General features: G+C 38.6%; 1 protein-coding gene across 3 annotated transcripts in view; it reads right to left on the bottom strand.

Annotated features, from left to right (window-relative positions):
• The window catches only part of NR6A1 (nuclear receptor subfamily 6 group A member 1), a 281,799-nt gene extending 254,372 nt beyond the window's left edge, over window positions 1–27,427 (bottom strand). For all 3 annotated transcript variants that reach the window (XM_020967569.2, XM_020967571.2, XM_078150130.1), the window contains exon 1: window positions 27,082–27,427. In XM_020967569.2, coding sequence (XP_020823228.1) covers window positions 27,082–27,196 — 115 coding nt within the window. In that variant the 5' untranslated portion in view covers window positions 27,197–27,427. The remainder of the gene's footprint in view (window positions 1–27,081) is intronic.
• Window positions 27,428–27,980: the final 553 nt, after the last annotated feature.

Genomic DNA, 27,980 nt, shown 5'->3' with positions numbered 1-27,980 from the left:
GGTTCTTGTAAATAAATCACATTATAAATCTTAAGTAGCTACAGGTATGTGACTTATTATAAAATATCCTATAATCTAAGGTACTTTCCATCTCTGATATTCAATGTTTCCATCCCCAAGAGGAACTTTATCATATTAGAGCCGCTTTCTAATTGCTTCTTTGATCCATCTAAAAACTCATCTGAGAAGCTGTCTTCCTATTTGTTCTGTTCAACCTATAAAAAACCTTTGCACTTCAAGCTTAGGGGGAAAAAAATACAACCACCACAATTGTAATAAGACCAATAAAAAATAAACTGGAATACAATAAAAAATAAACAGGAATATCATTTCTTTAATGATTAACTTAAGGCAGATAACTGGCAAAACTATAAAAACAATGGAATAATTTCAATTTCATTTAAGATAAGCAATTTTGCCCTAAGGTAAACAATTAAAAAAGATATTAATGGAAAATGTTTCTCATTGTTACTAACATTTTAAAAAACAAAAACTGATTACTATTAAAACCATTTTCGATTAAAAAATTAAAAGACAAAATGCTAAGTCAATTTCTATCTAAAATTAGAGAAGGGGGATTTTAATAATTCAAACTATAATATAGTTTAAATTCCATAATCTGACCTAGTTCTACCAGATTATCATGGTCCCCATTCATTAACAAATGTAGCACAGTAAACAGTTAATTCATTCTAAATGTAATTGGGAAAAGATGAGCAGAAGGTAATAAAAAGGCTGCTTCCTTGATTTTTATTACACTTGAGATAACATCTGTTTCAGAAACTGCTAGCCCTGAAGACTCAGTGGTTTTTTTTAACTCTTTTACAACATTATCAAGTCAAGAGTCAAAGGAAGTGTTTAGCATGCTGTTACAATTATTCTAATAGATGCTATGCAGAGAAGTAGGAGACAACAAAACTACAGTAACATTTATAACCTCTGGCATTTTAATAAGGCTTAAGAAAAAGCCATGCATTAAGAAAAAAGATAAGTCCAATAAAGAAAACAGCCCCATCTTTAAAGTAGTAAATTAAAAAACACATTCCTCAATGCAAGCGAACCTAAAATTATTATATTTAAGAGAAGGAAGGCCATAGAAATTGGAATGGTGTATATATACCATAGGAAACGGAATGTTCCATTATAAGGGATTTTGGAGGTCATCTAATCTGACCTTATTTTATAGATGAGGAAAATGAAGCTGATCAATATTTCCTGGTTTGTCCACCAAGGTCTAGCCAAAACATAAGCTTACCCTCTTCCCAGTGCAACACTTTTTAGCTCCACCATTCTTTATCCTACTTATATCCTTTAAACTGCAGGGAAACCTATCACAGAGCTTATCTATAGCAGAGTTTTAGCCATTTTATAAGCGGCTAAGCAAACCCTAATAAGAAAAGATAGAGCACTCAAATGGGAGTGGAGAGATAGTTCTAGCACCAGGTCTGCCAGTAGCTAGCTTTAGGCCTTCAGGGAAGTAACTTATCGTCTCTGGGATTCTATAGTCGCTAAGATTCCTTCAAACTCTAAAATTTTAAGTTCCAAGCTCCCTTTCCTGGGCTAACCTATGATTCTATTTTATGAAACTAGAATTATTCTAGTTACCAAAAGTACATACTCAATTATGCAGAGAAAACCTTGAACCACTATTATCTGAATGATAATAGAAGCCTTGAAATTGTTGATATAAGAGTCAGGTTGGCATGCTGGAATGCAAGATAACATGTGTTCTCTAGTGTCATAAATGTAATAAATCCCTTGTGGGTCAATAGTAAAGCAAATAGTATAAGTGAATGCTAAATACAGGTTCTTGTGAACTATTTGTTCGTGTAGGTTTTCCTCCCTTTAAAAAAAGAATCAAGGGGGCAGCTAGGTGACACTGGGCAAGTCACTTAACCCCAACTGCCTAAAAAAAAAAAAGAATCAAAATTGGTATTATAAAGCTCTGTCTATATGAAGCTTGTCAGATTACATTTTCTGAAAGTAAAAATAACTTATATTTATACTGTTACTTTATGGTTTACAAAGTGCTTTCTTCAGTTATAATTCCCATTTTACAGACAAGGAAACAGGCTCTGAGATGCAAAGCACACAAAACAAACTTATAAATGAGAGACGACTAAAACCCAGGTCTCCTGGATCAAAATTTTAAAAAAAAATTTTTTTTTGCATTTTATCACAATACCTTCTTATAAAAAAGGTAAGGATTATTTGTCACAAAAAGAAATTCAAAGAAATCTTAAGATGAGATTTGGAATTTTTATCCTAAGTTACCCTATAGTATGCTTTAACATAGCGATACTATTTTAAAAGATAATGAGGGGCAGCTAGGTGGCACAATGGATAGAGCACCAGTCCTGAAGTCCGGCCTCAGACCAAACACTTAACACTTACTAGCTGTGTGACCCTGGGCAAGTCACTTAACCCCAACTGCCTAAAAGAAAAAAAATTTTTTTTTAAATTTAAAAGATAATGAACAAGATATTGGAGAGTTAATTGCCCCATTGGTGAAATCTCACTGGATACCTTTCAGAAAAAAAAAAAAACAGAAGGCAACTAATAGCTATCACTTCATTCAGGTTTAATAAGAAGCATTACTAAATGTAAAGTGCTGGTTAGCATGAAAAGGGAGACCCATTTGGTTTTTTAACACTTGAACTTCATTGTCAACTAGATAGAGTTAGAGTATAGGATCACAGATAAAGAGCTGAGACTTCTAAAGCCACCTCTAATTTTACAAATGAGGAAACTGAAATATAAAGTGATTTAAGTGACTGCTTAAAGCCATGTACACCACCATGTGAACAAGGTGTGCTAAGCCATACCATAGCCTAATGACTCTTTCTCAACATTGGTATTTTTTTGTCTCAGTCTTTAAAGTTTGTAATTAAGTTTAGTTGTTAATTCTTTTAAGTTTGGCTAAGTGATCATTTCTTTGGTGTGATAAATAAAAATGTTATGATTGAATATTAAAACAATTTTCTCTGTGAAAAGTTGTTTCTTTTTTTTTTTAATTCCCTGGGCACATACCCTAATGAAATATAGTGTGTTCAACTATGGCAAGTAGTAGCAGTCCTATGAATACTACAGCTATAAGGTACCTAGAGTCTTGGAGCTGGAAAGAACTTTAGAAATATGACTGCTAAGGAAACTTTAGTCCAAAAATATTTAAGTGCTTCTTTCTTTAAGACATTCTGACTCTTGGTAGGTTTCTGAGTAACCTAAAAAAAAAAAAACCTAAAACCAATTATGAATTATTTGATTCCTTATTGGGTATCAATAGTTATCAAAGGTTAAACTGGAGGAAGAAAAAAAGAAATAAGGCATTCACAATAAATCCCAATATGGTCAAAATGACCCACCTAAAATATTAATTCCATCCAACTTTAAACCTTTTGTAAAGTATATGTTTAAAATGCCAAAAGTAGATAACAAATTGAATTATGTTTGCATCAGATTGTGGGTGCCTTTTTTACACCTAATAAAAACTCTTATTAATGATTTCAGATCATCAGTGTTCACTCAAGGCTAACACTTAATGTTTCAGCAAACAGCATACCATTCTACCTAACCTCTTGCAATGAACAAATGTGATAAATTTACTTGAAGACAGCTTTTGTGATTCAGTTAGATTCAAGGTCATTCTAAGGCTTTTTAATTACTAACTGGGATTTGAGGGCTCTGAAGCTCAGTGTATTTGAGAGAGAAGAGCAGCTGGCTCTCTCATTTTCTTATTAAAGAGCAATATAAAACCCAGGAATTGGCAAATGGCAAGTTCTCTATCCATGGGAAACACAAAGAACTGAAGGAGAAGATAACTGAACATCTCTTTATCTTTTCATCACCATTAATATCAATGTTTAAAAGTCACTAGTAATATGTGAGAATTCAGTGATCTCAATTTTAAACTGAAATTTGCCCAAAGGCCAGAATTCCACAGTTCTACTTTCATAGTTTCAAATTTTTCAGATTTGTACTCTAAAATAATCTCTTAAGATTCCTACCTCCTACTCTGGGATCCTATGGAACTGTGAAATAAGCCTTGAGTAAAAATTCTTGATAAGAGTGAACCCAAAATAACCATGAGAGAGGTCATGTGGGGTAGAACAAACTCTGAGTACATGCGTGTGGAGTATAGCAATGGGTTATGGATAAATGAAAAGGTGCTCTTTGCCACTCCTCTTAGCACCACCACCCGTCCTGGCCCCACACTGGTACTGTAAAAAAAATGGACACAGAACCAGGAAATTCACGTTCTAATCCTGTTTTGGCCACTAAGCAGCTGTGGGACTCTGGGCTAAGTCATCTGGCTTCCCACCTCTCAGTTTCTTCACATTAAAATGGAGATTGGATTAGGTGAGAGGTTCTTAACTGTTTTTGTGTCAAGGACCCCTTTTGCAGTCTAATGAAACATACTGAACCCCTCCTTTCTGAAAATGTTTTAAAATTAATTTTTAAAATCCATAGAATTACAAAGGGAACCGATTATGCTAAAATAGCAAAATATTTTTTTAAAAACAAGTTCATAGTCTCTCCAGCCTAAGAACTTCTAGACTGGGTAGATGCTCTCTAAGGTCCTTTCAAGATCTAACATTCTAGGTTTAAGGGATAAAATCAAATTAGCATGGATGGTATTTTAAAACCACAGTAAAACTAATTGAAAGGCAGCACCACAAAGTACAAAGAACACTGGATTAGAAATCTGAACACATGCGTTCATCTTAGTTCTAACACTTATGGGCCAAGTGACTCTGGACAACTCACTTAACTTGCAAGTCCTTATCTGTAGGTTTGGAGATAACATTAAATTTCCGTCCCCCAAAGGCTTGTTGTAATAGAGACACCTGGAAGTGATTTAAACAACAAAGAGCATGGACCCAGTCATAAGACTATAGCAACTGTCTTCTCTTCTCCCCTTCTCAGCTAAACTTGAGAAAACAATCTACAGTAGGTGCTTCCATTTGCTCACCCTTCTCATTTGCTTTTTAACTCTCTGCATTCTGTACTCAAGTCTCTGCTATTGATTCAGCCCTCTCCAAAGTTATTAATGACCTCTTACCCAATCTAATGGCCTTTTCTCAATCGATGCTTCTTGATCTCTCTTCAGGATTGGAACCTGCTGATCACCTTCTCTTCAATTCTCTCCTCTCTCTGGCTTCTTGATACTGCTGTTTATGATTCTATGTGTCCTATGGCTCTTTCTCCATCTCCTTTACTGGTTTTTTATCAGTGTCACACACCGTCAGCATGGTATCCCCCAAAGTTCTATCCTGGGCCTTCTCCTCTTTTTCCCTCAATAGTATCTCAATTGTTGATCTCATCACCTCCTATGATTCAAGTATCATGTAGATGATTCCCAGACCTACATGTCTAGCCCTGGTGATCTCCGGAGTTCTAGTCTAGTAACATCAATTGCCTTTTAGACATCAGGCATCCACCCCAAACTCAATATGTCCAAAACAGAACTTAGCTTTTCCCACAAAATCTTCCTACATTCCCAATTTCTATCAAGGGCACAACCATTCCCTCAGTAACCCAGGCTCCAAAGCTCAGTGCCAGCCCTAACTCCTCATTCTCATTCACCCCACATATTCAATCTGTTGGTGAATCATATCAATTTCACCTGCACATCTCTCCTCTGTCCCTTTCTCTCCACTCACACAGCTACCACCCTAGTACAGGCCCTCTCTTTGGTGGACAGAATTTTCAACTCTGATAAAATCATAGGTTCCAAGGTAAAAACAGCTACACACCCTTTGGGAAATATAATATTTGTTACTATTTTTAAAAACAGATCTTTATCCATATGTTTTGCTTTTATATTACCTATGGTCCCCCCCCCCAATCCCTTCCCAGAGGACCATCCCTTATAACAACAACAAAAAAAGAAAAATTTAATAAAACCAAACAAACACATAGAAAAAAAAATTGATGTTGTATGAAATACTTCATATCCACAGATCCCTGCTTCTGCCAAGGGAGAAGGGTGTCTTCTCATTTCCCTTCTTTGGGGCAAAGATTGGTCTTTACAATTTCACAACATTCAGTTTCAGTGGTTTTGTACTTGGTTTTCTCTCCATTTACACTGCTGTAGTTACTGTGAATATCGTACTTGGCTCTGCTGACTTTGCTCTACATGTGTTCATAATGATCTTTACATGTATTCATCACACATATCATTTCTTACACATGATTATAACACAATTTGTTTAACAATACTATATTTTGTTTCTAGTTCTTTGCTATTACAAAAAAAATGCTGCTCTAAATATTTTGGTGTATATAGAGCCCTTCTTTTTGTCATAACTTCCTTGGAGCCTAAAAGTGGAATCTCTGTGTAAAAGGACTTAGACATTTTAGTCACTATTTGCATAATTCCAAATTGCTATCCAGAATGGTTGTACCATTTCACAGCTCCACTAACAATGCATTAGTGTACCTGTCTTTCCATAGCCATCCAAATATTGACTATTACCTTCTTTTGTCATCATTTCCAAATTAGTCCATGTGAGATGAAGCCTCAGGGTTTTGATTAGTACTTCTCTTATTATTGATTTGGAGCATTCTTTCATATGGTTAATAGCTGTTTGTTCACATCTTTTGACTGATTATTGAGGAATAGCTTTTGGTCTTAACTATTTCCATAGTCTATTGATTTGGATATCAAATGATTTAAAATATTCCATACAAAGATTTTTTTCTCCCAGTCAACAGCTTCCTTTCTTATCCTTGATTCATTAATTTTGTCTGTGCAAAAGGTTTTCCTATTTCATGTAACCAAAATTATCTATTTTATCTTTTGCAATTTCCCCCATTCCTTTTTTCTTCTGGATTCATCCCGTATATGTGGCTATGAAAGGTGTATAATCAATTTTTTTTATGATATTTATAAACCACCATTTGTTCAGGTATTCCCCCATGGGCACTCCTACAGATTCTAATTCTGTTTTTAATTTTGTCTTTTTAATTCCTCCCTTCAGGATCTATTCTCTCCACGGTATTATTCTCCCTTTCAAGTACTTCTTTTCCATCATCAATTGTTTCCCTGTTGAGTCTTGATGCATTTCTACTCCAAACTATTCGTTTGCATGTTCAATTCTCCTTTGCATATTTCAAATAGGAGCAAGAGTCATCTAATGCCCACTCCCCCCCTACTGTTCTCCCCAATAATAATAGCAAGTTCTACCCACTTCTTTCTCTGTTTTAGATTTGTCTACTCCTTTCCAATCCATCTCCAGGTCTTGTGTATTTCTTATTTAACTTCTTCAATATCTTCTGAAGACATTAAGGTTTTATAAGAACGCATATTTCTTCTCCCCCATCAGAATGTTAGCACTACAGTATCACACAGCTCTTTCTAATTACTAAAATAAACGTGCTTTTCTAGATTTCTCTTCACTCTTATGTTTGTATTTCAAAGTTCCTACAAAGCTTCAGTGTTATAAGCAGAAATGCTTTAAAGTCTTCTATTCCACTAAAAATCCATTTTTTCCTCCTGTAGGATTATATTTAGCTATGCATGGTAAACTATTCTTGGTTATAATCCCTTATCATTTGTCTTTCAGAATACTGTATGCCAAGATCTCTCACTTTTGGTAGAAGCTGCAGGGTTTTCACGTGACCCTGACTATGGTTCCTTGGTACATGAAGTGCTTCTTTCCAGATGATTGTAGTATAATCTCTTGTAGTGGGAACTCTGGATTTTGGCTAAGCCATTCCTGGTTATTTTCCTTTTGGGGTTCTTTTCAGGAGGTGACTAGTAAAGATTCTATCTTCCCTCTGGTTCTAATAGTTCTGGACAATTTTATTATTTCTTGAAATACTACTCAGAATCTTTTTATCCTTCTAAACATTGTTTCTTTGGGAAAATAAAATCCAAACAATCACTTTCTAAATCAGGGGTTCTTAACCTAGGGTGGGGAGCAAGGGTCTATGAACTACTTTTAAAAATATTCTGATAATTACATTTCAGCAGTTTCCTTTGTATCTTATGTGTTTTATTTTGTACATTTTAAAAACATTGTTCTGAGAAGGGGTCCATAGACTTTTAGACTGCTCAAGAGGTCAATTAAACAAACAAATAAGAAAGGTTAAGAGCCCCTATTCTAAATGAAGTTGAAATATAATTACTTTTTAAGATGGATATTTCTTGTGTTGAACAGTTCTTAGTTTTGAGAAATCAGGCTTTTCTCCCTTGGTGGAATGCCTAGGTGTTAGTAGACTTGTTCATCACTTTGCAAACAGAATTCTGAATTAGAATTTTTAAATTCCCACTTCTAGATCAGTTTTTGATTCATGTATCCTTGTAGAATATTAGGTGTCTGAAGATGGATGAATTTAATCAGTCTTTTGGTTTTTTGCACTTCCCATTACAGTATACCTAAGCCTTTTATATTTACCTCCATCTTAACCAAAGCATTTATTTTGTTGGTTTGTAGCTGGCATTTTGCTTTATACATGGAGGCTGTAGCTAATTTGAAACACAACTTGTGTGAAGATGTTTTCTATGTGGCTAAGAAGAACACAATAATGGCCAAAATACTAGGCTATAAATGAAAATTTCTCTCTACTTCCCTCTCTTTCCACCGTAACAAGCTCCACAAAATATGAAATTGAAAGTAGAATGCCTCACCTTTTTTCGGTTAGGAGCCTACCGAAGATGGTTCAACCTTCTCTGCTTGGTACCTCATACTTGCTAGATTTTGTCTCCAAACTATCTTTGAGGCAGTATCCCATGTTATTTTCTTTCATATGTTCTATTTTCTGGCCAAACCAGACTATTTGTTGTTCTATGTTCTTTGAAAGGGAACTCATGATATTCCCTATTATTAGAATCCCATTCTCCCACATCCCTTCTTTTTAAATGCTACCTTATCCTTTAAAACTCAGAAAATTGTTACAACCAGCATTATAAGATGTCCCAAATGGTATCGATCTCTCCCTGCCTTTACGACCCCATGTAATACACAACCTGGTCCCAGCTACTTTTTCAGGCACATAGGACATCATTCCCCCATCCACACTCTGAGATACAGCCAGACTGGTCTCTCTTTGTCCCTCATTCACATCTCCTTGGCTTTGCACTGGTCATCTTGGAATCTCTCCCTCCTTAGTTCTCCACCTCAGAGAGTTCCTCTTTTTCTCTAAGATAAGGCTCAGACACTACCTTCTGAATGAAGCCTTTCCCGATCCCCCATCCAACCACAAATGTCCTCCTTTTCTCAGACTACCTTTATTTAACTTTGTATATATTTGTATTTATTAACTTTATACTTATGTTACATATGCTTATATATGTACTTGCTGTCTCCTTCATTTGAATTTAAGTTTGAGTAGGATTGTTTTGGTTTTTTGGTATTTGTAACCTCAGGGCCTAACACAGTACCTGGCACACACTAGGTCCCTCATTTCTTTCCATTTTTCCTTAGCCATTCTTTTCAAATAAGGAGTTCTTTTCTAGGTAATTAATGTTCTAGGGTTTGTCAAACACTGTGTTAAATTCCTCTTCTTCTCTGTCTACCAGTCTATTCCAATGATCTCCTTTAAAAAAAAAAAGCAAAACAAAACACTACCAAATGGATTTGATGACTGCCAACTTTATAATATAGCTTGAAATCCATTCATTCTTCCTTTTCTTGAAACCCCATCATTTCCCTTCATAACCTATATCTTTTGTTCCTCCAAATGAATTTTGTTATTATTTTGTCTAGCTCTATAAAGCATTCCTTTGGTAGTCTGGTATACTACTTATTCTGTAAATTAACTTTGGTAGTACTGTCATTATATTGATACCATCTAGCCATGAGTACTGAATATTCCTATGACTTTCTAAGATGTTCTTTATTTCTTTAAGAAGTCAGTCATCGAAGTAAATGCTGAAAACTAAAAATAAATGAATTTTTTAAAAAGGAAAAAAAAATTTAAAAATTTAAAAATTAAAAATAAAAAAGAAGTCAATCATCAGTAAGTCATCAACAATCATCTATTAAATGTTTACCATGTGCCAGGTCTTGTGCTAAGTACTGGGGATACAAAGAAAGACAAACATAGCATTTTGTAACTAAACCTACATAGGTAGTTAAGTGTGCTTTGCTAGATAAATTCCCAAATATTTTATGCATTTTGTAGTTATTTTGGATGGCACTTACTTTTCTGTGACTGGCTCCTTGATATTGTTATTATCACCTAGAAATACTGTTGATTCTTGGGTGTTTATTTGTAGCCTGAAATTTTGCTGACACTCTTGTTCTCTCAGTTTTCTGTGCTGATTCCCTATGATTTTCTAAATAAAGCATATCACCAGCAAATAAGTAAAATTTTGTTCTGATAGTAATAATTTGATGTGGGGTGGTAGGGGAAGGAAGGAAGAGAAGTTCTGGGATCTCTGGAAAAAAGAGGGATGGCTCCTATTAAATATCTTTGCCATCCATGATTCAAAAATAACCAAGAAGCTACCCCAGAGTAGAACAGGTTGCCACTGGGAGTGATGGGACCTCACTACAGATATTAAAGTAAGTCTGGACACACCTGACATTTAACCACACACACTCTCTACATTCTGGGCAAAGTCACCTTCTTGCCACTCCTCACACAGGACACTCCATCTCTGGTCTCTGAGCTGGAATGCCCTCCTTCCTCTCCTCTGCCTTGGAATCCCGTTTCCTACAAAGCTCAACTCAAAGTGCCACTTTCAATAGGAGATAATCCTGGATCCCTGCAGTGCATTCCCTCCAAAATCATTCACATGTATATAGGTTGTCTCTCCTTGCCTTCCCTAATAGAATGTAAGATTCTTGAAGGCAGGGATCTTTGTGTCCCCAGCCCCTAACAGTTCCTGGCACATAGCAGGTATTTAATATGTGCTTGTTCATTGACAGATGGGCAGACACTTCGAAAGAAACCAAACGAGCTGTTCTATCCCAACTAGAAAGAAAAAGATCCAACCAGTATGGGAGGGCTGGTTAAAGGAATAAGAGGAACTAGAGACAAAAGGCACATAAATTAGATCCACCAACAGAATTAAAAAAGAAATAGGCCATCACGTATCACAGAAACACTAGACTGGTGGGTAAGAGACTTAGCCACTAACTTGTGGTTCGACCTTAGGTGAGTCATTTCCCAGCTCTGGGCCTGCATCCACATCTGTAAAATGAGGAGGGGAGTGCTGAAACACATGAGCTCTAACATTTATTTCATATTATATGATACCCTGAGATCCCAATAACTTTTTTTAAACTACTGGGAAGACTTTTACAATAAAGCTCAGTGTTGCGTTTTATGACATTACGTATAAAAACATTTCACCTTTCCCAAATGTTAATTTTTTTTCCTATGGCACCTCCCAGAGCTGCAGGCAATTAGCCAGCTTTGAATTCTTGCCAAGCTAGCTACCTCTCAGATTTGATCATCAGCATGAAAAGGAATTTTCTTGTGTGTTTGGGGAGAAGCAACTGTAATTTTCCATTACGTGACTGATTATGTTTTACTCTCTAAAAGGCTGACTGGTTTCCTGGTGCCAGTAAAATGATTGATGAATATTTCAACCATGGCTCTTACTCTTCTCCAAGTCTCCCCTCCCCCCCAAAATATTTAAATCTACCTCTTTCCTGTGGTACTGTACCCTCCCCCACTCTTGTACCACCCACCTCCTTCCTGCTGGGCTTCTCTTTTATTGACCTACAACATTTAAAAAGGTCTCCCTTCTGTTATTCAGGTTTTTTTTCTTTAAATCAAATCTGGAATTCTCTAGTGTGGGTCACCTGGCCTAAATAGAATCTCTTCAAGATGCTGATGGAATGATGTTAGAACTCTGAATCAAAACTACTTTGCCAATGGGGACTGATTGTTTCAAAAAGGAAATAAATTATGACAAAAGTAATATTAGTAGCCCCTTCTATGGCACTTTGTCTCACAAAGCATTTTCTTCACAACCATCCAGTATGATAACTAAGTAGAATGATCTAATAAAAGAAATACTGGCTCTGGAGTCACAGAGGTCCTGGGTACAAATCCCACCTCTTAAGTTTACTGTGTGAAATTGTGGTCCCCTCTCTAAAGTAAGGGGGTTGAACCATATGCCTCTGAGATACTCTTTAAGCTCTAAATCTACAATCGTATGGCAGGGCAGATTGTCATCCCCATTTTACAGATGAGGAAGCTGAATAAAAGTTCAAGGAGATAAAATGATTTGTCCAAGATTATTCAACAAGTAACAAGATCAGGACTCAAATTCAGGCCCTCTAGCCTCAAGACCTAGTCATTGACAGAAGAGGCAACTATGGCAGGGGGGAAAAGCACATGATTTAGAATCACCCAAGTTCCTACTCTGTCACATAATAACCAGTGTGACCTTGGACAAGACCTTGTGAGCCGTTCTTCTCTTGGTAAAATGAGGAGAGTGGATTACGTAAGTCCTAATGTCTCTTCAAGGTCTAACTTCATCGGATATGCTTGAATACACCATCTCCTTACCAAATACTGAGACCACAGCCATTTGATAGAAATGAATTGAGCCCATGCACCCTTCTCACCCTCCTTATAGAAACTAGCAAAAGACTATTAACTATAATATCTTCTCTCTCCTTATGCCCCCGATTTGCCAAGGACCAACTTCGTGAGGCTTAAATTTATCAGACCCAATATCAGGGAAGCTAGCAAAAGAAGATGAGACTATATGAGTACATGTATATCATAAGCATCCTCTCTTTGGCCACAATCTGAGCTTCACATTTTCCCCTGAATCCTCCTTGGCAAGTGAAAACCTGGCTTTCTCAAATCCCACCTTTCATTCTTCCTTTTTCCTCATTCACCACTTTGAATTAACTGCCAACTCCAATTTTTTCTACTTTCTCTTACCTATTCCATCCTGTCATCTCCCACCGTAACCAATCTACTTTAAGCTTTCTCAACTCTTCCTGAACCATTATTAGTTTTTTAATGGATCTCCCTCCTCCAACTTCTCTCTTCTACAATCCCTCCTTTGAGACATTCCCCAATAAAGTAATATTCCTAACACATCTCTACTTATGTTGCTCCTCTACTCAAGAATCTTCAGCAATTCTTCATCACCTATTGTATGGTAAGTGTTTGTAAAATGGTATAGTGGAAAGCATATTGGAAGATAAAGATTCATATCCTGGCTCTGCCCTTACTAGCTGTTTAGCCATGGAAAAACTATTAATTTTTCTAATCCTTACATTGCTGATATATAAAGTGGGGATGATACTCATAATACCTACCATGAAGAGTTTCTGGAGAGCAAAGTGCTTTGCAAAACTTAAAGTGTCACAGAAATATGAGTTACCATCAAATAAAGAAAACAATTTTGATAATAGCATTCAAAGCCCTCTATACTATGGGCCAACTAACCTGTCCAACTCTCTATCACTCCCCTTCATTCATTCTCCATTTTAAACAAATTTAATTACTCTCTAAGCCATTATTCATACTTGTTTTTTGGTGGTTTTTTTTTGAGAAGGGGGCTAGGCAATGGGGTTAAGTGACTTGCCCAGGGTCACAGCTAGTAAGTGCCATCAAGTGTCTGAGGCCAGATTTGAACTCAGGTCCTCCTGACTCCAGGTCTGGTGCCCTATCCACTGCACCACCTAGCTGCCCCACATTACTCATTCTTGTTGTTTTTCAGTTGTGCCCAACTCTTCTTGACCCTGTGAACCATACTGTCTGTGGAGTTTTCTTGGCACAGATGATGGAGTAGTTTGCCATTTCCTTCTCCAGTGGATTGAGGCAAACAGAGGTTAAGTGACTCAACCAGGGTCACACAGCTAGTGTCTGAAATAGAATTTGAAGTCAGGTCTTCCTGAATCCAGGCCCAGTGTTCTACCTACTCATGCTACTCCTCCACTGAAGTTCTTCCCTTCCTCCAAGATTCAGCTTGGATCTTCCAAGATGCCTTTGACCCTCCTCTAGAGGAAAATGATCTCTTGATCGTTAAGTTACATTACACTTTGTTTAGTCTTTTCTGTATTTACCTCTCTCTTCACCCCTGTACCATCATCATTGGCATATAGTGTCCTCCACTTCTTAAAATTACAAGCTCCCCAAGAGCAGGACTTGCATCATAACTATATATCCTAGCCCTAAGCTCTATGTAGTCATTAATAAATGTTTATAGATTTGAACTTCTCCTCTCCAACCAGCTAATTTAGGTTTTTCCCCTTTCGGCAGCCCAACATTTCCTGTTCTCAGAAACAAAATCTTTCAAATTCAGAAAAATGTTTTCCTAACGTATGGTTTATTATTCTGCTGGAAAGGCAGAATTTTTTCATCTCAATCACAAGTTTCTGTGCCCAAAGATCATCTTAGTACAGCCTTTCTACATTTTATTCAGATGTTAACTATGGTCCAGAGACTTAGGGTCAAATGGCAAAGTAGGGGCTCCATAGAATCCAATTGTTCTTACTCTGGCCCTGGTGTCTTTGAATTAAAGTTCCTCTTATGAGCAATACCTTTGGGGAACAACCAAAGAATTGTTTATATTTGGCCTAGGGAGCAGAATACTTCAGAGGAGAGATGGTAGCTATCTTCAAATATCTAAAGGGATTTTGACATAGAATCATCTTATTTCGATTGGTCCACAGGGAGAACCAGGAATGATGAGTGAAAGCTATAATGTGGCAGATTTTACTTGTGAAAGAATTTTGAATTAAGTGTTGTCGAACAACTGAATGGACTTCCAAAGTCATCCAAAAGTTTATCATCCCAGCTTTTCCAGTTAATTAGCTGCATAACCTTAAGCAACTCTGTTTATCTTCTATGGTTTCAGTTTTGCCAACTGTAAAACGAGGCAGTTGGATTATTTCTCTAAGACTGGTCTATATCCCAAGATCCCAGACAATGCCCAAACCTACATATCTATATCTGTTCTCTTGCCTGGGATACTGAACCAATACCTGCCAATGGGATATCTCTCCTATGGGTATCTCAAACTCAACACATCTTAAAGAGATATCACATACACATCCCCAACCAGCCCTTCTTCTCAACTTCTCCGTTTCTATTGGTCACCACCACCCTTCCAACCATTCAGTTTTGAAACCTTAAGAGTCATCCAACTCTTCCCTCAAATCCCATAGTCAATTAGTTACCAAGTCTTATGTATTCTACATCTGTGTTTTTGCACATCCTTTCCCCTGGTTTTCCCTGGCCACCTCCTCCCCAATCCACAGCTTCTTTTCAAAATTCATTTAAGTGGCATATCCTATAGGAAACCTATCTAGACTCTCCAAGCTGTAGTCCTCTTGACATTCTCCCTCCAATTACTGTGTCTATCTTTTATGTTTACTTTTCTGTGCAAATGTTTCCAACTGAATGTAAACTCATTGAGGGCAAGGGCTACTTTATTTTTGTCTTTGTATGCCCAACAACTAAGTGTCTGGCATCATCACAGGTGCTTAAGAAATGTTTGTTGAGTGAATTCTATGAAAGGTAAGGTTAATTTATTCTCATGACTGAACTATGCCAGCAATATAAAATAAAAACCGTGTGAAGATGTGTTCCATCCAGATGATATGGAACTCCCAAGAATGACTTCTTCCACCATCCCCCTCCCCCAAAGACTTTCCTGGCCTTTAATCCCCACACCAAGCTTCAGTGGAAGTTCTGATCCTGTAACTCATTGTTATTCACATTGTTATGTGACATTTCTTCAGTTTGCTGGCTTACCACAGAATGACTTCTACCTAGCAACTGCCCTAACCCCCTTAACAACAAAGTAATTAACTTACACTAAAATGTCATTCACACCAGAGACAGGGGCAGTCTCTGTCCCAGGGCTGAAATTGAAATGCTGATTCCATACTGGCCTTCACTGTATTTTTTTAAAATTGCTAGTTGAGGGACGTATAAATACAACAAACTAATTAATTCTTACTATGCACAGGGCACTGTGCCAGAGCTAGAAGCGATACAAAGCTTAACTGAGATTTGGTTTCTGTCCTCAAGGAGTCACAGCTTACTAAGGGATAAGACAGAAACACTACATGATAAATACATTCAAATTAACCAAGTTTCAAAAGGATCAAGACATGAGAAAACCATTTGGGAAAGAAAATCAAGTTTTAAATGACTTGAATTCCCCAAACATCACAACTAAAAAAAATCCAATGAACACCAAATTGTGATGCTAAGTTCTCAGTCGATGCCACTGGAACATAAGCCCTGGCTGGTCCTATCAAGCTGGAAAGGTTTTGATTACAGGATCCAGACTGAGTTTCTCTGGTTTGCAGACTAGTCTCCTGAAAAGGTTCTTCATTTTCCAGCAGGCTAGTCACTGGGGATTTTTTTTTCTCCTGCAATTCATGAACCTATCTAGTAAGATGGTCTGATTGAGGGACAACACACAGAAGAAATAAAATATCTTTAAATTTTTATATAATCTCCCAACCCTAATACTCTAAATAATGCCAGTGTATACTCTACTAGATTTGAAAATTCACTTGATTTGTCCATCCCACATCAGTACATCAGAAGTCTAACCATTAACTGTGTAGTATGGAGAAGCAGCTGTGACATAGCACAAAGAAGCTGAAGTTTGAATCCCTAGTCTGACATGTTAAACTAGCTATGTGACCAGCCTCAGTTTCATCTGTAAGGATGACTCTTACTGGTTGTGACAAAAGCACTAGAAGTATTACCACAACACTCACACTTAACAATACTATTATTTATCATTAATCCAAATTGTGAGCTCACTATTGAGAAAAAGTAATTTCCCATTTGACTTGTGCAGCCACAACTAAGATAATGAAGGGTCAAGAAAGAGGTTTCCAATATCAGCTAACAAAAGGTATCTGAGAACATGGTGAGGGCAAGGTATAATTAGGAAGAATGCCCCCCTTTGATTCTGTTCTAAATAAATAAGACAGATAAGAGGTCTGGTAATATCTAGCTCTTTCATTATAGAAATAAAAAACCCACAACTACAAAGTACAGGAAAAGGGTTGATGGTCATTTTTAAAAATTAAGTTAGTGACAGAGCTGGGACTAAAGCCTTGTGATTTCTTCATTACTCTTTCCATTAATTATGTGGTCCTGGGTAAGTCACTTCATTTTTTGAGCCCTAAGTTTCTTACTTGTACAAACGAGGGATTTGGATTAGACAGCCTCAAGTTTCTTCTATTCCTTTGAGTCTGTGAATTACAGAATAAAGAAAAGCCTTAAAAAAACAGATTTGAGTAGGAAATCATTTTTATTCTGAAGAATTAATTTTTCCAGTTGGAAACTGAAAATTCCTTGGTTGTTATACTATATTAATTTTCATATTATTTATATTGTGTTCTAGGTTTCAGAGAGATTTTTCATATATGATGAAGAATAAAAAAGAACAACTGAGAGATAGGGTAGTTAGTACATGTATCAATCACTACACCCACTTTACAGATGAGGCATAGTTATGGTAGTGACTTGTTAAGAAGTTACACAGCTAGTAAGAAGCAGTGGCTGGGTTCTAACCCATAACTTCAAAACCAGTTCTTTTTCCACTATAAATCAACTAAGTCCAAACTGCCTCCAAGTGCAAATAATTACCTGAATAGATAGCCCTCAGAGGCACCTTTTAAGGAAAATGCCAATACATATCAAAAATATTAAATCATCTCTAACACTTAAACAAATTCACACTCAAAATTCCCTACGGTCATGAGAGCCACCATTTTAGCTGAAACCACCCACTAAGTAGATCTTTCCATCAAATTCCCTAATTTCTCCCAAGAATACATAATGTTTTGCTGTCCCAGTATTGGATTTCAGAAACACTATACCTAGCAGCTGACATAGCAGAGGTGCGTGGAGACAGATATGGGGACCAAAACCACCGATACAGAAAAAGTGACAGGCATATACATATAATATACAAACACACACACACACATATATGTGTATATATATAAAAATATATCAGCCTCAAAAAAAGAAAAATATACTACTACTGCCATCTGTGGTTTCTACTTGAATAGCTTTGCTAATACAAATTAACTAGAAGAAAATGTGACTCAGACTCAGTGATGTCACCATTTGAAGACACTTTTATAAAGTAATTGAATCATAGCATACCTATATATATAAATAAGAACTTGATTTTTAATTATTTTATTCTAGAATTATAAAAGGGGACCTTTGAAGAATTTTAGAGCTAGAGATCATTTACTCAACTGCCTCATTTTACTGTGAGTAAACTGAGGTCCAGGCAAATGATGCCACTTGCTTAAAAATTATACAGCTAGTAGATAAAATAAATACTCACATTTCCAAAGTGCTTCTGTGAGGTGAGATTAATACTTACACATTACCTTATAGATGAATAAAGAGACTTAAAGAAATACAGTGAACCTGCCCAAAGTAAAATCGGCAGTGGCCACAAATCTCCTGTATCTAAATCATTTGTCATTCATTAAACATTAATTAAGTGCCCACTATATGCCACATGGGGGATTTAGAAACACAAGAGTCTCTGCCCTTGAGGACTCAATCTATCGGGTCCACTTCTTTTCCCACTGCTTCATATTATCTCTCACATGGTTAAGAGAAACCAAATTTTCATATTGTTGGCAAAGGCAGATTTTGGGGTAAAAGGGAGGTAATTTCTTTCTCACATACAAAGCATGGTAACACCCTGGATGGGTTGATAAAACAAAGCAGTTCTTTTCAGAAATCATTTCATTAACAAAATGTAAATAACCAAGTGCTTCTAACAGCACTTAGATGATTAAGGCCTCAAGTTCTAAATCTGATGATCCTATGAATTATTCCTGAATTTGCTTGTATTTGACTGAACCTAAGTTTGCCACACAGTGTCTGTACCATATGTTTAAAATTCTGAGGGTTTCCCTCCAGCAGAGGATGATTTAGGATTAAGTTAATACTCAATTTTTTCCCTTAGTCTTCAAATGCCAAAAATAGAGTACCTCCAAAGTTGGAGATTTTCAAAGCAATTTGGAGTTAACCTGCTCAAAGGCCAATCACTGTAGCCTGGGGATCAAAAGATACAGGGCAGCTGGAGATGGGGGGGTGGAGAAGCAATTTAACCCACCAGCCAGCAGCCCAGGGAAGCCTGATCCGCTCCCAAAGTAAATCACTGTTAATTAGAATTACCAGGTTACACTGAGGAAGCCAGATTTAAATAATCATTGCATCAACAGGATAGACTCTTTCTTCTCCCAAGGAAGTGATTAGAAGCTGCGATAAGACTCACACCTAATAAGGAATTCTGAAAGCCATCTTGGGTAGCCAAAAATTCTCTTTGTAGCATAATTTATAAAAGACAGTGGGAGTGAGTGTCTAAGACATCCTTCTCTCCACATTACCAGTCCTTCAACTTTCTCTACTGCAGGGGAGTGGGGGTTAGGCATACTATATATAATATGCCAGGCACGAAATACAAATTTACCCATGTGAAGGCGGGAGTAGGGGACTGTATTTTAAATTTCCATCAAGAAGTATTCTTACCCTGGGGGAGGTCACTCCAAAGGAACTAGACAAACTGTAGTTGTTTTGTATTCGTGCACTAAGCACCCACTCACTGTGTAGAGAGCACTGTTCAAGATACCAGGTTCAGATATGATCCAGTCCACGCTCTTAGCGATTTACATAGATTTATATAGAGCTATGACATACAAGAAAACTAAAATAACAAATCCTGGGTCTATAGGTTTTAAGATTCATCAAAGCACTTTCCCCATAATATCCCTTTTGAGTTACTGCTTGCAAGCATTATTATCTCTATTATACAGATGAGCAAACACACTCAGAGAGCATAAAGTGACTTGCCCAGAGTTCCACCCCTAGTAAAATCTATGACTCAAAACCAGGTCTCCTTACTACAGAAGTCCACCCAAATTTTTGTAATCCTCCAATGTTCCTAAATCTCAGTTTCTAATTGAGCGAATACACTGAAACCTACAATATTTAATTCTGAAGTTGAGGAAAAGGAGAGAAAATGTCTGTTGTAACTTCATGGATACAAAAGTCAGGAAGGAAAAGGTTTCCATTCAAACCTGGTTGCTTGCAAATGAGCTCACAGCACAAGCTACAATTACTCCCATTGGCTACCTTGTTTTAAACGGGTTTAAACAGTTTAAGAAAGCTATGTGAATAAGAGTCAGAAAGACTAAGTATCAGCAACTTTTCCGAAAACGGAACACATACGCTGACGACTACTGGGGAAAGAAATGAACCCAGCAACAAAATCCAAATATTAAAGCTAACATACACTTTTTTTAAAATTAATAATGTAAATCGTGGTTCTATCTACAATCATTTTAATTTTTGTTGCTGCTAATAACTAAGTGAAAATAACAATTTTCGGGGGGGGGGAACCTTCCAAACTTTCCTGGAAACTAAGGGATCAATTGCTCCCCTTTTGTTCCCTTCCTACTCCACCCTCAACCAACCCCCAACCTTCATTCTCCAAAGTGTTTATCTGTTCTTGGTCAAGGAATTCTTTGATTTTTCCCTCCAACTTTGACACAGTTCCCACACAAAAGAGGGATATAGCTAAGTTCACAATAATAGAAGGCACATTTGAATGCCTCAGGCTTTAAAAAATAAAAGAATCTTAATCAATATAAATATTACTCTTCAAAGGTAACTGGCCAAAAGCTTAGCTTTCATACCAATTATATACATTGGAAATAGTTAACAAAGGAAGGGTATTAAGCTCTGCTACAATGGAGAAAAAGGAGCAGTACAATTCTGGGGTAAATATAAGAAAAGGAAACTGAAGACAAGACCACTGGTATCTAGATTAGTTTCTTAAGAATGGAATTAAGAGAATCTTCCTCTAGAGGAGGGTTAGCCTTCCAGCTGTTAAATATTTAAAGTTAGTAAACCCTAATGTAAACCAATAAATACAATTTTAAAATTATGTGGAAGTGTTAATCATTTATTCGTACCAGCTCCAACACTTCCTATCTGTGTGACTATGGGAAAGTTAGTTTCTTCACCTGTAAAATGGAGATAATAAAAATCTTTAAGGTTTAATAAGCACTTCTCACAAGGACTCTGAGAGGCAGATAGTGCAAGTATTCCAAGATTTTGAAGTAACTCCATAAATATAAGGTGTTACACAGAAAAATACTAAGTTCCTACTGTGACCATACTAAAAACTTGAAATTGGAAAAGTATGGCTAAGGTAGGACTCTTGACATCATGGAGCTCACAGTCTGGTTGGGAATTAAGACACATACACAGATCAATATAATAACTATCACTTTTAAGTAATTTCTTCACAACCTCTCTGTAAAAGATAGGTTGGGCACATATTAACACCCCCATTTTACAGATGAGGAAACTGAGGATCAGAAAGGTTAGATAACTAACCAACCTAGAGTTACATGGTTAGTAAAATCTAGAGGCAGAATTTGAACTCATGCTCTTAGAAACTAAGACTAAGGTTCTTTTTCCACTACAGCATGTTGCCTTTCAATACTGCATCAGAAAGAGGAAAAGCTGTTGGTGGATACCAGGGAAGGTGTCCTGGACACCTGAACAGTGGACAATTTAGAAGTGTTGGCATTTTCAGAAAGCTTGAAAGCATTAGTAAGAATTCAACAAGGGACCTAAATAGGTCTGAGTATTAATTCCCGCTACACTCAGTACAATTCTAGATTTCTGAAACTAAAATAAGTGTACACTGGGCAAATCCCCCTCCCACTAGGTTTTCTACAGACTAATTTTGGGGTAGGGGAGGCAGGAAGTGGTGGTAGAGTAGGGACTGAGTTTGTTCTTCTTAATTGTCACAACAAAAGAATAGTATCTTAAAGCAGGACAAAACTTGAAGTTGAAATCTCCTGACGGGCAAATCTGAGCACTCCTACTTTCATTTAAACCTTCAGCCTCACTGTGAGCACCATTTTCCTCAACAAGCTTTAGCCAAAATAGATCAAATTCTCCAAAATTCTCTAAATTTTAAAATATCTTAATTCTGATTCCCATCTTCCCTTCTAGCAGTTTCCTGGATATGTTAATTCCACTGCTTTAAGGCCCTCCACAATCTAATGCCATTCCCTACCTTTTCTGGCCTCTCTCCCTCCACATAATTCACCGTCCAAGGCAAACTGGACTACTCTCAATTCCATAATAAGCTCCCCATTCTCACACCTCAATACTTTGCTTCCAGTTCTCCAGTTAGCCAGAAATGCTCTCCCCTTCTTTCTCTCTGTCAAGTGAATTTCTAATGATCCTTTCAACCCTAAATCAAATGGCCTCTCCCTCCCAGAAGTCTCTCCTGATCCCACCAGAATGTAACAAGTCCACTAATTATATAGCACTTATCTTTCCACCTCTCTAAAGAACTTAACTATGATGCTGAATATTACATATGTGAATATTTATCTTCCTAAAAAAAAAAAAGCAAGCTCCAAGAAGACAAGAGCCATATCTTATCTAAACTTTATCTCTCCCCCCCTCCCCACCCACCCTCTCACCATGGGGCTCTGCATACAATAATAGATGCTTAATTTATTGAATTGAATCACAGAAATTTTAAGTGGAAAGAACCTCAGATCATCTGGTCCAAGTTATTATTTAAAGTACATGGTGTCCCAATTCATGGTGTCTAGATTCAGTTTTAAGTTGTTAAAGCTCAAATGGCTTTAATTAAACTAATTTTAAAAGACCCTTAAAACTACACTAAGTCTTTTGGGCCAACCTATATAATCATTATAGTTACATAAGTTGGTCACACATTAGCAGTTAATATATTATAACTAAACCATATTTTCCATTTATTACATTGTTCTTGTGAAAACAAATGCTCTCTAATGTCTTTTCCCCCAGTAATCTGTTTTTGAAAACCCAATTAACTCTTGTTAAGCAGTATGTATGTCCATACATGAAAATATGCTACCTATTCTTCTCAAATAAAATGAACCCCCGTTGGCATCCCCAAATCATTCCTCTTTCTTCTGAAAGCCCTTCTATAGTCCCCCTCAGTTATAACTACAATTGAGCAAATGTGTTTGTTGTAAAAGACCCTCCGAAACAGCAACAGAAAAATATCTTGTCCACTCAGCACAAAGAATTCCTGGAAGGGTTGGGGCTGCTTGCATCAAAGGCAGGCTGTCCTGTTACCAACGGGAACAGAACAGAAAAACCATTTAGAAGACTGTAAATTGAGCATCCCCAGGATTCCTCCAGGAAAACATTTCTAAAATTCCATTTGCGAGTTTTATTGTTTCCATACTTCTATCAGTATTAGGGATTTTTATTTTATCTACTATAGTTCTATTTTACACAAACTCAAAATTCCCCCAAAGCTTAAAAACCTCAGGACAGAGCCCTGTTTATTACAATGGAGGAAATCTGTTACTAGGGCAAAAAGTGAAAAGAATTCAGCTCCTCTGACTAGTACTTAAGGAGAAATGACGGGGTTGGATTAGATACTTTCTAAGGTTCCCTCCAGAGCAACCATTCTTTATTCCTCGATTTTAGATCTTCATTTGGTCTAGAGAAGGTTGTAACTAGGAAGCAAAAGAAAATTTTTAAAAATGTTTATGTAGAATGTCACTCATTTTCATTAGCATACTGTGGTTCTCTTGGGAACTCCAATTCAAGCTTTAATACAAAGAGAGAACAAAAGATAGGGGCAAAAAAATCAACTGTCAGATATTTCATCCTCCCAGTCAAATATGATCATTCCATTTCCATTTATAACTATTTGCTAGGCTTAATGTCCCAATTTCCCATGTGTTTACAGCAACACAGAGATAGCTTTCATTTAAACAGAAGAATTCAGCAACCCTAAATAAGATAAAAGTCAAATACTGAAGTGATGCTGTTTTCCACAGGATGGCTAGAATTCTGCCATTTCAAACTGGCTCTGGCCAATTCAGGAAGATGAATAGGAAATTTGGGTGAGTTAAAATCGCCATTAAAGTTCTTTAAAATGTACCAACGAATAACTGATAGCCAGGGAAATTCCTAGCTTCCCCTTAACTACTATATTGCTTTTAAGTAGACAAAAGTAATCAGTCTGTTCTAAGATTTGTCATCTTTGTGGATGTAAAGTCTTACATAAAGCCAATAGAGGGCATATTTTATTTTACATATGGTTCACAGGACTTGCTGGGAAGAGCCCAAATCACAGTCTAACTTTTTCAGAAGGGCTTAATGGTATTCGCAGATTAATAGCTAAACTAAATTATCAAAAAGACTACAGAGGAAAAAGTCCAATGAACTAAATAGATGGGCTTTGTTCTACAAGACTCTTTTTTCCCTATCCTAACTAGATCCCAGGTTCCCTCTCTTTGTGCCACAGGAAATTTTATTGATTTCAAACATGTTCACAAATCAGAAGTCAATCCCCAAAGACACCATCACACATGACACCCAAATATCAGTGAAGCACTCCTTTTATCCACATTTCCCACATCTTAATCTAGGTCAAATCAAATGTGATTCAACTTTTAAAACTTCTTTCCACCTGCGACTTATGCTTTATTCAAATATTAAAATAACACAAACCCATCTGAATTTATTCCATAAAGCAGCAAGAGTCAGCAAGGATTTCAGGTCACAAATTCAGCAGATTCCCTCAAAGTCAAATATATACCTCCCAATTCTAAGCCAGGTTTAAAAGACATTTCTGCAATACTGTGGCCAGTTATTTTCTAGTCAAATACTTTACTTGGAAGTTAGAACATCCAAAACATTCTTTGTTCTCAGATCTCTTCTAGCTCTAAGTTCTAACAAACTATATTCTTCAATCCCTCCCAGTTTTAACATTGTTATCTTTATCTTAACATTCTATTGTGGCTTTCAACTTTAACATTTTACATCTAATGTTTGAAGGCTCAATTTATATAATTCCATGACTAAATCTATCTAAACAATTGCAAATATCTAAGAAGAGTAAAACCTTAGCTACTCTCTTCTTTACTCTGAAATGCATAGATGTGTAAAAGGTGGAAGCCACAGCAAATAAATAAAGAGGTTTTGCCACTTCAGCATTTGCTATTGCAGGTCCCCCAGCACCCTTTGTAATTCAGAACTCCCGGTGCAATTGCTCCAGCAGCTAATTGCTCCAGGGCGCTTTCCAAGTTCAAAAGTTCACCTTTTACGACCTCACAAAGGCTTCTTACACTTTACTAATAAACACAAACCCAAGACAAACACTGAAGGGAACTATATTAAACATACAAATAAACCTTCAGTTCAAGGAGTACCCACACCCCCCTCCAAAAAAAAAAAAGTCAGGGCAGTCAGGAACCCAAGAGGCCTGAATAAAAGGGTGATATGCTACCTAAGCGGGATGCCCACCTTCACCATCTCGCTTTCCAAAGCCTTCACTCTGGGGCCTCACAGATCTCTACAAACCTCCTATGAGCCAACAGGGACAAAGCCCTGGAAGGGCCAATTCCTCAAGCAGGGCTCTTTAAGGCTCTAGTGGGGGTGAATCAGGGTACCAAGCAGTGGCGGGGCCAATGAGGGACGGACCATTCTTTTATAACCTTATATTCAAAGAGAATAAGTTGAGGGGCAGGATGAGAATTGGAGAGAAGAGGTGGGAAAACGAAAACCTGTGGTCACTACAGGCTGCTCACGTTAAGAATAAGAACCAAAGTCAGAGACCATGGACAGAAAAGAGAAACAGGAAGAGAGGAGGGGGGTGGGGGTGGAAAGAAGTCGACAGGGGAAAGGAATTCAAAGAGCCCCTGGAAAGTGGGGCTAGCTCTTGAGGAAAGACCCGGGGGGGGGATGTAAAAGCTGACTGAGAGGGGAAACGCTAGGACTGCTAAGTAGAGGGGTCCGGGCCCCCAGGTAAAATGATTCAGAGATTTAAAGACCTGCATAAAGAATCCAGGAGGGAAAAGTGTAGAAGGAACTGGAAGGTGGTGGGACTGGGCAACAGAGATGGACTGAGGAAACTACGAAATAAGGAAGGAGAGGTAAGGGATCGAAAAGGGCCGGGAAAACTAAAGAGGGAGTGAGAAACACCCAAGATTCTAGGAGCACCCGTACTTGTGGAATCGAAGGGAATTAATTCACAGAACCCCGAAAAGGTGAGACAGGGTTCAGAAAATGGGGGCGGGAGAGGATATGTCTAAGAAAGGTAAGACTAGAGAAGACTTGGAACAGGAGGCTGAGGACAGAAAAGATATAGATGAGGGGAGGCAGGGACCTATACTTGGGGAGTCCTGAAAATAGGGACGAAGGCGGAGATTAGGCTCCTAAAATAAGGAGGAGTCCACTACAGACAAGAGTGAGAGAGCGGTTGTCCCGGGAATTTGAAATTAGAAGAATGGGGTGGGGGCAGCCGGAAGAAGGTGGAGGGATCTGGAGAACTGAGAGGATGTGAGGTCCAGGAGAGCAGAAGGGATGAGGGGGATGGGGGGAGAGAAGGGGGAGAAATGGGTAAAAACCCCTCGGGAGGAGGGGAGGGAAGAGGGAAAAAAGGGATCCGGGGAGCAAGAGAGGTCCGAAGGAGGGGGAAGGGAGAGAAGGGTACGAGAAGGGGAAAATGGGAGAAGGGGGTCCGGGTTATGGGGGAGGTGAGAAGGGTCCCAAGAATAGAGGGAAGAGAAGATACGGATATTGTGGTGAAGAGATTGGAGAACTGAGGAACTCAAGTCCCAGAGAGGTTGAAAGCAGAGGGGGTGGAATGGTCCGGAGAATAGGGAGGAAGAAAGGGGGAGGCCCGAAGATTGGCTGGGGGGAGAAGGGGGGAGAGGCCTAGGGGAGAAGAGTTCCAGTCCAGGTGGACGGGAAATGGGACTGAGGTCCAGAGATTGGGGAAAGGAAGGAGGTGGGGGTAGGTTCGGACATGGGGGGGTGGGACAAGGGAGAGGCTGGAAGAGGGAATTTGGGCAGAAGAGAGAGGATGAAAGGAGACCAGAAAATTAGGATGGGGGTGGGGTTCCGAGAGAGGAGGGAAGTGTCCGGAGATGGGGGTAGGGAGCAGGGTGGGAGGTCAAGGGGTATGAAAAGGATGGGGAACCAGGATGGATGCTGGGGACGACTAGAGAAGGGGGAGCAGGAGCAGGATAGTACGGGATGGGGGTCGAAGAGAGAGGCAGGGGGAGCCCGGCGTTTGGAGTGAGGTGCGGGGCGCGGGTGCAGGGTACCTACCGTTGCGCGGTGCCGGGGCTGCTGCCGGAGCCGCCGCAGGGGCCGGGGCCAGGGGCGGCTCTGGAGAAGCGGAGGAGCCTCCGGCGCCGCTCTGCGGCCGCTCGTCCCGCTCCATGGGCGCGCTCAGGGCCAGCGCGGGGCCCGCAGCTCCGCCAGGGGCGGCTCCCCAGAGGCGGAGGCTGTCATGGCCCGGGCCGGGCCGGGCCGGGACAAGCTGAGCTAGGCTGAGCTGCTCGGCGTTGGGCTGGGAGTTGCACTGGGTTCCCAAGGCTCCGGCGCTGACTGAAACTCCCCGGCCGAGCCCCGGGCCCGGCCCCTCAGCACTGGCCAGCTCCCTCCCCCGACGTCACCGCGCCCAACTCACTGGGCTACGCAGGGCACGCCGGGAAATGGAGTCCTCCCTGTGGCACCGCCCCGTATCGGGACATACCAACACCACCCTCATCATGGGGAGAGGTGAAAGGAAGAGCCCCCCCATAAAAGGGGCCGTGACATCACAGATAAGAATGACCCCGAGATCTCCCTCTATTTTAAAATTGTAATCAATAATCCCTTACATATTGTGCCTTTGCATTTATTTTTTTTACAATTACTAGACTTGTGGTGCTGCAGTTTCCCCTTTACTAAAGAATAAACTTCTCCAAAAGGGTAGCTCCTCGGATTAAGACCAGCCCCTTCCTTCCTGTAGGCTACCGAGGGCTAAGAGAGCACGTGCTACAAGGTCCGCCCCCAGGGGGTGGGGCATCACGGGGGGCGGGGTCATTGAGCGCCCTTTTTTAGTTTCTGCAGGACAAATAGTTCCCTGGGATTAAATGGCAGGAATTAGGTTCCGCTACTATTGTCAACCTGCTTGTTGGATCATAATGTGTTTATTAAACACATTTATAGAGTATAACAAA

This window comes from Phascolarctos cinereus, unplaced genomic scaffold (assembly GCF_003287225.1).
Source record: "Phascolarctos cinereus isolate Bilbo 61053 unplaced genomic scaffold, phaCin_HiC Scaffold_2;HRSCAF=192, whole genome shotgun sequence".
NCBI classification, from domain to species: Eukaryota; Metazoa; Chordata; class Mammalia; order Diprotodontia; family Phascolarctidae; genus Phascolarctos; species Phascolarctos cinereus.
Note: the sequence above shows the minus strand (reverse complement) of the source record. Positions and strands in the feature narration are given on the sequence as shown.